Source organism: Xylaria bambusicola (assembly GCF_022495145.1).
Source record: "Xylaria bambusicola strain CBS 139988 unplaced genomic scaffold F5B22scaffold_22, whole genome shotgun sequence".
Taxonomy (NCBI): domain Eukaryota; kingdom Fungi; phylum Ascomycota; class Sordariomycetes; order Xylariales; family Xylariaceae; genus Xylaria; species Xylaria bambusicola.
In genome coordinates this window covers 561,616-572,083 of record NW_025953575.1, presented here as the reverse complement: position 1 = coordinate 572,083, position 10,468 = coordinate 561,616, and the positions used below count along the sequence as shown (strand labels likewise).

Genomic DNA, 10,468 nt, shown 5'->3' with positions numbered 1-10,468 from the left:
TTATTAATAAATATATTACCTTTATAATTATATATATAACCTATTAAAAATTTAAATAATATTAAAATTTTATTTAAATTAATAATTTAATAATAGGGAAATTTATTAAAAGAAAGCTTTTTAATAGGATTATTTATTAATATTATATTTTTTTAAATTTAATTATTTTATAAAACCCTTTTAATAAATTATAAAAAGTTATTTATATATTTAATTATTTTTATAAATATTTAAATTAAAATATAAGTTATTTATTAATAATTAATTTAATAATATTAAAGGAAACTATAAAACTATTTATTTAAAAAGGTAAAAATTATTAAATAAATTAAATAATAACTATTAAAAATTATAATAGCTTTTTATTTAAATTAATAAATATTAATTAACTTTTTTATTTTTTTAATTATATAAAATGTTTTTTATAATTTTAACTTTAATATTAATTAATAAGGTTAAAAGTGCTATTTTTTTCTATTTAAAATTAATTTTTATTACTTTTATTACCCTAAAATAAATAATTTATTATTTAACTTAAAGTAATAAACTATTTTTTTAAATATAGGTTTTTAAAAGCTTTCTTTAATCTTATTATTATTTAAAAGGCTATAATAATACTATTTTTATTTATTAACTTTATTAGTTTTTAATAAACTTTAATAGTTTTTTAAAAATAATAATATATTAATCTTCCTTTATTAGGAATAATGCTTTTAAAATTATATTAATAGCTTTAATAAGTAATAATTAACTTATATTAAGCTTTTTTATTTAAAGTTAAATTATTTAAATAAAAGGATTAATAAGGTTATATTAATTAAATTAAAGGTTAAATAAGTTAATTAAAGATTAATTATTATAAAAATAATTAAAAATAATATTTTTAATATTTTTTTAACATTATTGAAAAATTAACTATAATATAGCAAAAATAGCATTTTTTTAACATTATTAAAGAATTAGTTATAATATAGCAAAAATAGAAAAAATAAAAAAAACAGTAAAAATAGCAAAAATAGTAAAAATAGCATTATTTCTATAATTTTACCATTTATTAACTTTTCTATAATTTATAAAAGGGTATAAAGCTTAACTAACATTTAATAGGAGTAACTTTTAATAGCGTTCATTAATAAAGTTACTTGCCTAATATGGATAACCTAGCGAGAGCATCCCTGCAGTGGCGTTACTAGTGTTGTTCGAGTTTTTCAAGTGTATGCGGTACTTACTTACATGTAGGCAGTGTGGATCGGGGTAACTTATGCACATGTACCTTGACAGCGGCGAGACGGGGATTTCATTGAGAGGGAGTACTCGTCTAGCTGGGTAATTCTGGTACTGGGCTAAGCGTACTGGCAGTATCTACTAGGTACCTACCTAATGTAGGTAGGTAGGTACGTAGTACATAGTACATTACAATAGGCAGGTAAAAGTACTGCGCATATCTGTCGAGATTCTTCGTAGATCAGTTCGCATCACAACCTGGTAGAAACAAGAAAAAGAAGACAATAGCCTCCAAGCCAAGATCTGGATCAGCTTTTTTTTACATGCATGTAATATGCAAGTGCTGTGACCACTGTCGATTCGAATGTCGCCTGCAATCTAGATCGGATCGTGGGCCGGCGCCTCGTCAAGGGGGGAGCTGATGAACTTGAGGTGATATACTCAAAAAGGGAAATACATGCGACATAGCTTCAGATATTGCAGAGCCATGTTAACGAATGCCTGTCCCTTATTTACTTAGAGCATGCTTGCATTATCTGAAATGTCCCTGTCTGATAACGCATACCAAGTATGTTCCGGCATAACAATGCAACGCGTCTGCAGAGTTCTCGAAACATATGGAGACCAATGAACTGATTCAATGACCTGATTTCCCATGTGAAAATCACATTTTCAGGCATCAAGGAAGCTGGTATGAGCATATACGATGGTGTTCCGCCGGTGCCCCTCCAGAGCTCCTCTTGAATCACACTCTAACGTTCCTGTTACCTGCTCTAGATCTCAGGATTACTATTACGGTCACAGACACAAGTGGCGGTATGCCTGTTTAAGCGAACACCAGTGATAAGACAAGACAAGCTATCGGATACGCTCACTCAGCAGCAATGCCTTGTGGTTGAGTAGAGTACATTCGCATGACTAGATGGACTAAGTTGAATTCGTACGACGTGCGAGAGAGAGAGAGAGACATCACTAACATAGAGAGAGGATCAATCATGCGTGGACTTGCCATTTAAGACTTCAACCCCTCGCCAACTAGAGATTACCATCTGACACAAAATTGTAGACCAAGTATAGAGCGAAGATGCTCATAACGAGTTACCATATTGGTTCTAGTGCTTAATTTGTCTCAAACTTAAGTAAAGAGATAGAGAAGAAGGGAAAGGCTCTGTGTTAATTGTACACGTGTAAGTAATCCGTATTTAGACAAATTTTAACTTGTACTATCGGCTGGGATCAGGTAGTGTAGGTAGAGTCCCTAATTGAAGCTTACCTTACTTACATAGTAATCTAGATTCTCCCTCACAGTAGAAAATGCAAAGGGTGTTGTTGGGTGGCGAGCCTGCCAAGATCCTAGTCAACGGGCACGACAAAGATATTTACGAACAACGCGACAAATACACGGAAATCACCTATCTAGGCAATCAATTTTCTTCGGATCTGGACGTCGAGAATCGATCTTCGGATACTTGCGCCTCAGAAGCTGCTTGCTTGCTTTTGATCGGAGAAAAACGGAAGCCCCACCGGGGCCGTTGATTCTCGACTCTCCTGTCAGCGGCTCGTTCCGATCATACGAGCGCGGCCTGCCGCTGGCCTTGGCTGGGCTCGGCTGGGCAACTATGACCAAACAACACGCCATTACTGAAACGAAAGCTAGTTTTTTTGCTTGAGCCTTGCGATGTGTCAACTTCCGTTAGACCGTGGGCATATACGCTGTGGTCGTGGAGTAATACGACAGTGGAACGGGTAAATGAGCCTGAGCATTGGCCGATGGCAGGTTAGATGACACACGGCCAACACATCGTCAGTTGACCTAGAGAAGAGAAAAGTTTTCTCCGTATTCATTCCTACATCTTCCATTATGTGGTCATATGAAACATCGAAAGAGGAGATGCTGGTGTGTATATAATGCCGGCAGTGCTTGGATGGGACGCAACACATTTCTTTGGTTTCACCAGAACACCATCAACAATTGTGACAACTGCATCAAGCATCCAATCTACTACCACAACCAGCTATACCAAGCTACCCTACAGCATTTGACTCCAACTTACCATCCAACCAACCCCTCAACCAATGCAGGGCGATATCTTCCAACTCGAGTCATTGACGTCCCCGGCCACTGTGTTGAAGCCACAGCCAAAGCCTGCCATGGCACGTCCTAGACCTACAAATAATCCTCAGGTCGCCATCTATAATGAGGATGATCTGTCTCACCTGCTCTATATGAGCAGTCACCCTCATCATCATCACCACCATCACGCCCACGAGCAGAGACCTTTCACCCACCCCGCTGACATCGGCACGGTCCTCATCAACTCCGTGGACGACATGGAGGCTACCACACCAGCCCTGAGCGACTGCGAATCTTGCTGTGGCTCCGAGGGCTCTGGAATGTATATAGAATCTCCCGTGACGCCACCTCTGACAGGCTTGGAGGAGGTCGACGAGCTTGCCCTAGAGGCATACCGCCGCAAAGGTCGACGGAACGCACTTTCCACCGACTCCCTCGAGAGCCTCGGCTTCCCCATCTTCCTGGGCAGACAGGACGAAGAGGTGGAGGAATGGCCTGTGAAGTCACAGAGTGCACCACAGAAACTCTCACAAAATGTGGCTTTTCCAGCTGTAAAGCTGCCCGAGGTTCCTGCTTCGCAACACGTCAACGCCATCGACGGCACCATGATGTCTTGGTGGCCAGAGTCTCTAGATACTATGGAGCACGAATGGGCCGTGGAGAAGACGCAGTGGCAGCTGCAGCTCGAGAAAGAAAAGCTCGAGGAGCTCGAACGCGAGGGCGGGATCGCAACCACGAAGACTTACAAGGCCCAATACGACGCTGTGCCAGTCAGTGACATCGAGGGCCCTTTGATGAATTGGTGGCCAATGCCTATCTATGACTGGAGTGAGCGATTCTACGAATAACGAACTGCCTCGCCACTTGATACAGTCTTGCGGGCATTGGCTTCACCATAATGGGAGGAAAATGATTTATACTGGGTAATATTCGCTGAAGTCCATCTGTATATTGGCCACAATCAGTTATATACATGGAGTTCGGAGTTAACGGACGGGGCATGAAAAAACAAGGGAGAAAGTGCCTGCTCGGTTCCATTGTTAATGAAGGAAGGAAGGAAGTCATGATACCCATTACACGAGTCCCTATTTTATGGGAGGACGGAAAACGACGATACTAGTGAGGGGACACGATTGGTACTAGGTATTTTACGACTGCATCCATTCTACTATCGTTCTGCATAGAATCGGACTGGCATTGGGCGTTCAGCACTGGGTGTTACGTGGTTTTAGAACCTCGAGCTTATTGTTAAGCATGTTAGCTATTCATAGGAAATGCCAATATTCGCTACTCATGTTTTCGGTATTTATGCGTACGGTGAGGTAGAGCTCCGTTGCCTTGTCATTGATTGGAACTAAGATCAGATGGTTACAAATACTGATGAACAGGCTCATTTCGGTCATGTTCTCGTGTTGTTCTAACTTGCTTATACGTTGTTCTTCATACAGCTTTTGCAACCGCTGGGAAGAGCTTACAATAACACGATAAAATGCGTCGTCTCGAGTATGTATCAAAAATCTCCCAAATAGTTGATAACATCAGAACTAACTACTCAGCCCTCCATGAATAAGAGAGTCGGACTTAAACACTCACTTTTAGAGTCCCCTGCATAACTACTACCGCAGTACCTCCAAGATATACATCGCCAATATCGACCTCGCCATTTTCTCCTTTCTGCTGCTGAACCGTTGTCTCAACACTAATCACACTCTTCCGTCCCATCTCTATGCCCTGCGTCACCCTAAACTTGGTCCCTTTTTTCTCCTCTTTGAGCGTGAGATAGGCACATAGAGCCGAAGCCGCGCTCCCAGTAGCAGGGTCCTCAAATCCAAGCTCAACCATACGCGTCCTAAAACACCTCGAATCCTCCTCCTCTTGTCCCCCCTCGACATCAACATAGTAGTATCTCGCGCAGAAGCTATCGCGCCACCCCTCGTCTAGCAGCACGGGCGCTAAGGCCTCGAAATCTAGCCGTAAAGGCTGAACCTCACGCAGCAGCTCCAGCGACGCTAAGCGCACAAGTGCAAACGTCATACCATTGACGATGCTGAACACAGGCGCTTCCAGCTCGGCAGCGCGGATAGCGGGGTTTGGATGCAGGCCCGCCGTCACCGTGGATTCCAGCTGGTCGGACGACTGCAGATCGCCCAGCGTCTTCGCGTGCAGGTGCACGTTGTGAGGGATCCTTGCCCGTACTCCCAGAGGCGACGGCTCGATGCTGATCGGGCCCGCCTTGGTCACGAGCGAGCGCACGCCTGTGCCCAGCTGCTGTTGCACGAGCACCGCCGTGCCGACCGTCGGGTGACCCGCGAACACAATCTCTTGCTCGATAGTGAAGATGTCTATGTCACGCGCATCCTGGCCAGATTTGCTCGTGTCTGGTGGCTTGAGTCAGTCGGTGACGTGTTCTTAAGAGAAAACAAGAATAGACAGGAGGGGTAGGGGGGTTAGAAACTAACCATCGTGAAGGAACACTGTTTCCGAGAGATTGAATTCCCGCGCAATTTTCTGCTTCAGAGGTTGTGTTAGACGTTCGCGCAGAGACGCGGGTACTTGCACGACAGCCAATGGGTTGCCCTCAAGCTGTGTGCTTGTGAAAACATCCAGTGTCGTGAAGGGGAGATCCATGGCTGCGAAGAAGAAGAAGACGATTGAAGAGGGATACAAGTTAAATCTAATTCCTTGATTGAATTAGTAGTAGAGCTTGGATTGAATCAGATGTTGAGGAGGTAAAGAAAAGTCTGATGCACTGGGAATAACCTATATTCTGGTCTTATGACTAACAATTTTCCGTGATACTAACATCCGAATATCGGCAGCCGTGACTGATTTGCAGCATCATACCATCCCTGCACTCAATAATCTATTACAAAGAATACTTCGTTCACTAAGAAGGATATCCAAGTTAGGTGTTCGAATATTGTTTATTTCTATCGGTGTTTATGAAGTTCGATGACTAGTATGCCCTTTGAGGAAAGAATGGGTATCTATATATGAACGATGCTCGTTACTCCAAATATATATGCGAATGCTATTCTGATCTTCATTGTGTCAAACGCAACGCTTGACATCTATGAGCAATGGAGTGCTCGACTAAATAATGAGGGAGATATAGTGAATAACACTCATGCAAAATTCATGGTTGTACTGGACTATATCCATTGCTGAGTCGGTGTAGTAGTGGGCTGAAGCGAGGCAACCAACGCTGTTAGCCGATCAATCTTAGCTGATAAGTCCGCAATACGCGCTTCGACGTCTGTGGGTGCATTGGCGGTATCGTCTTCGGTAGTGTCCCCCCACTTTTGTTTGGTGAACCTTGCACTCTCTGGCCGTGGCGAAGGTATGTAGGGTCTGTAACTAGATTGAGGTCTACTCGGTGGGGGGACAATATGTCGCTTTGAGAAGATTTGTTGCGGCCCACGGAATGTGTTGGCACTAGCTAGGTTAAGTTTGGGAGCAATCCACTCATACGCCTGGATCAAAGCAACAATGGGAGCGTGCGTCGCTCGTAGAAGTACAATACGGCCATGGCGAAGAGTAGTGCCAGATGCCACGAGACGGAGCGGGCGAAAAATGATCAGTGCTAGAAGGTTGAATGGTGCTGGTGGAATGCTATGTTTAGTATAGACATGGTGATTGACATGGGACACGACTCACGGTAGAAATGTGTCAGCCTGTTACTAGTTGACGCTTCAAGCACGTAAACCGAGTAGATATAGAGATACTCCTCTCTTGCATGGGTGATCACTCTACTAAAGCTATTGCTGAGCATACCAGTCAATGAGCCCATGAGTAGGATGGATGATAGAGTAACGAATATAAACATGAGAGGAGGACCTGCGATCGCTGTATTAGACTTGTTTATATTTATGAGTTCCCAAAGGGTGCTTCCTCACCAAAGATCGGATCAATTTCGTGCATATTGTCGAAGCCAACGAAACTGGCACCGAAGAAAATCTTGGTCACAATCATAGCCACTACGACCGCTGGCATCAGTAATTACTCTTTCAAGTAAAAGTTTTGGAAGTTCTTCGTACTCCCGAGACACACTTGTGCCCCCAATAGTCAATTATGACCTCGGTGAGTAATTAGAACAGGAAGAAAATGACTCCAATGGTTACATACTGTGTGGGAAAGTGAAAGTTTCTCTTCCAACAAGCGAGAATGTTGTTAGGAAGCCGAGGTATAATACAGCCACTACAAAGCATGTGTTAGTGACAACCTCGATCGGCGTTTTCGAGAGATCCTTGGAGTTTGTAGACTCATAATACGTGGGGATTATGAACACAAGACGCCTTTCCCGCTCTTATAAGAGTGACTCACCAAATACCATGAATTTCAAGAAATCTAGGCCCATTGCTTTGAGGCAGGGGATCAAGGTTCCCCAATATGGTGATAAGCTAAGGAGAGAGAAAACTCGCGGAACCATAAAGAGCGCTTCTAGAGCTAGGACATCGAAAGCGATATCAACAAGCTGGTAATCTTTCCTGTATAGTCCGACGCATCCTACAAGCGAATGTCAGCCCATGCTCGAGCCTCGGTTCTAGAGCACAGAAGCCACGAAATCCTTACTGAGAACAAAGTAGACAATGCCAATTGCAATCATTGCCATGTCAAATACATTCCAGACATCGGCTGCGTAGAATATAGATCCAGCATCTATGTACTCACTCACCTCATCGTAGAGGAAAGCGGCAAACCAAATGTAGAGTAAAATTTCTATTCGGGTGATGCCGTAGCGATTCTGCTGGATTAGGACGCCGTAGTACAAGAGAAGGAATGCACAAAAGAAGGCGACTTCATACGCCTTAAGATATTTGGGCACACGCAGGCGTGAGTACGGGTCGGCCGTGTTGTGATTATAAAAGGAAGGCTTCTTCCCAGACTTGGCTGTAAGTCTATCCCAGAAGATGATCTCACCGTTCCAGATACCTGTGATAATCTGCTGTACTATATGTTGACTAAGGAAACGCTTGGCATCTGCGATAGCAGCAATTTCTAAAGCATTGAGATGAATGAATGGGGCTGTCGGGTCACTGTCGGAGTCCTCCTCCGTTTCGGTAGCGTGGCGGCTCATAGTAAGTTTCGACACAGACTCGAACAGTTGAGAACGTCTTTGAACAGAGCCACGTCTCACTTCATTTATGACACTGGGCCGGCGATGATGTGCTGCAGATGAGGCACCGGCACCTCTCAATAGCGCCGTCTGTTCGTCAGACTCGCTTCCAACTGCACATTCCTCGTCCACTGAGCCACCATCTCTTTCGGACGGGTCCGGAATCTCGTACAGGCAGAAATCAACGATTTCGCGCTCGGAAAGGCGAGTCAAAAACCTCCACGCAACGATCTCACAAGCATTTGCTCGGGCATCACTCAACCCTCTACCATCAGAGATGGTGCCGTAATGCCACTTAAGTGCTCTTCAGTGCAATATTAGCGGTTTGCTTTTGTTTTTCATATGATATCAGAAAATGCTAGATTTAGGTTCGTGAGAATAGGCCATATGTGCACGGGTAGTGTCAACTTATCACCATTTGAGGACGCACCGTATATTCGGCAACGAAAGGAAGAAGTCTAAGGAGGAAATGACCTACAGCAAGGCATTGACAATAGCGGGATTCGTTACCTCGACACTCAAATACTCGACAAGGTTATGAAGCCCATCCCCAGCAGAGGTGGTCCGGAGCTGCTCGAAGGTGGCAGGGGCGTGAATGACCTGGGTGATATAACTAGATTCTCAAGTCAGCACTCGCGACAGGTGAGAAAAGGAGGGTTTTGGAAGCGTATACGAGGAAATCTTTTTTATGACATCCCGGAAGGAGTCGTTGTAAGCGATATTGGGCAGCTCGACGAGTCCACGGTCTTGAGCGTGAGGCGGAGAAGAATGCCGCCGTTCTCGTGGCATGGCAACCGACCTGACGCGAACTGGCATATTGAACAAGAGTTTGTTCAGCGCGGGTGCTGAGAAAGGGATACGATTAAGATGTCACAAGCCACGCGCAGTTTGATTGGTTACCATACATTTGAGTCAGCGCACTGAGCCGTGGCTGACGATGAGGGTGAATAAGAATGAATGTTTCATAGTATTACTTTCATTACCTCGGTAGGTACCTAGGTAGGCTAAGTAGGTGCTGTGTAGCCCAACTGTAGTGACCTACGGGCACCTACACTACCTGTAACTTACCTGCGCCGCAGGTCCCTCTCATCGACCCCGCTTTTGCATAAAGCCATCGAGAATAGTTGGCCAAGCCGGTGTATATTCATTCAAGTTATCCCTTCCCATTTCTTATCATAGGCAGCTGTTGTAACATCGCGGTACCTGACTGGGAAACGTGGACCAACCGTCTCGAAATCGTGTGAGCTACCCAAGAACTACACTACGCGCGGTGGTGGCTTAACATGGCGGGGACAAACATTCTTTGAATGTGGTGTTGGCATTTACCAGAACAAATTGCTTGGGCTGGCGTAGATAATCCAGAGAACCCAATGAGCTAGCTATTTATATATTAGGTCCTGATCCAATAGCTCCCGCAGGAGCATCAAGCGAGAATTCGGGTCCAAGGAGATCTAATAGACTGACATCATCCATCTTGAAGGGTTTCCACACCCGAGCTCGAAACTCTGACGCGATCATAGAGTCGACTCCGACTTCCGTCATTGACTTGTGACTATCTATTGTCTCTGGGGGCATCAACATCAAGCTGGAAACTGTTTTCGAATCAACCTCAATGCTAATTCTTTCAATGCGGGTGTGTCCACCTCTGTTCTCATAACCTCAGCAACCTCCTCGGGCACTTCTCCCAACCAAGGCGCCTCAGTTGTTATCCGAGGCTCGGCAGTGGGCGATTGTCCAAACTGACAGCACGACGAGCACATTGCTCGGCCATGAATGCCGCGAGTGGGAGGGATGCCCTTCGGTCTTTGCCAAATGCCGGTATTACTTCGAGGCTACCTTCAATCAATCGAAACGTTCCTCCAAGCTTTAATCCAGTAACCACATTCGATTCGTCGGGCTGCTTCAGATGTCTCGCGATAAACGCCTTTTGGTCTCCGTCGATTGTTATTTCGTCACTGTCGGCAAACCTGAAAGTGAGATCATTAGCAAAATAACTTACACGCGTACATGGCTACCGGTATATGCAATACAGAGTCCCCTTCGTGGCCTAATAC

General features: G+C 44.0%; 3 protein-coding genes across 3 annotated transcripts; 1 reads left to right on the top strand and 2 right to left on the bottom strand.

The window, feature by feature from the left end:
• Positions 1-3,082: 3,082 nt before the first annotated feature.
• On the top strand, positions 3,083-4,697 carry F5B22DRAFT_199002 (uncharacterized protein). Its single transcript, XM_047969576.1, has one exon. The coding sequence runs from the start codon at positions 3,301-3,303 to the stop codon at positions 4,144-4,146; it is 846 nt and encodes a 281-aa protein (XP_047830637.1). The 5' UTR covers positions 3,083-3,300; the 3' UTR covers positions 4,147-4,697.
• Positions 4,513-6,403, bottom strand: F5B22DRAFT_198898 (uncharacterized protein). The gene is made up of 2 exons (XM_047969575.1): positions 5,758-6,403; positions 4,513-5,676 (listed from the first exon to the last, which is right to left on the bottom strand). The coding sequence occupies exons 1-2, from the start codon at positions 5,924-5,926 to the stop codon at positions 4,880-4,882; spliced, it is 966 nt and encodes a 321-aa protein (XP_047830636.1). The 5' UTR covers positions 5,927-6,403; the 3' UTR covers positions 4,513-4,879.
• Positions 6,404-6,450: 47 nt separating this feature from the next.
• On the bottom strand, positions 6,451-9,230 carry F5B22DRAFT_646908 (ion transporter; the record flags this gene model as incomplete). The annotated part of the gene is made up of 8 exons (XM_047978791.1): positions 6,451-6,899; positions 6,956-7,135; positions 7,195-7,275; positions 7,424-7,495; positions 7,622-7,804; positions 7,871-8,718; positions 8,893-9,027; positions 9,088-9,230. 8 exons carry the CDS (start codon positions 9,228-9,230, stop codon positions 6,451-6,453), a joined length of 2,091 nt encoding a protein of 696 aa, XP_047830635.1.
• Positions 9,231-10,468: the final 1,238 nt, after the last annotated feature.

Coding starts and splice junctions, on each gene's coding strand:
- F5B22DRAFT_199002 (XM_047969576.1), top strand. CDS start 3,301: ATGCAGGGCGATATCTTCCAACTCGAGTCATTGACGTCCCCGGCCACT.
- F5B22DRAFT_198898 (XM_047969575.1), bottom strand. CDS start 5,926: ATGGATCTCCCCTTCACGACACTGGATGTTTTCACAAGCACACAGCTT. Junction 5,677..5,757: donor AACAGTGTTCCTTCACGATG/GTTAGTTTCTAA, acceptor TCAAGCCACCAG/ACACGAGCAAATCTGGCCAG.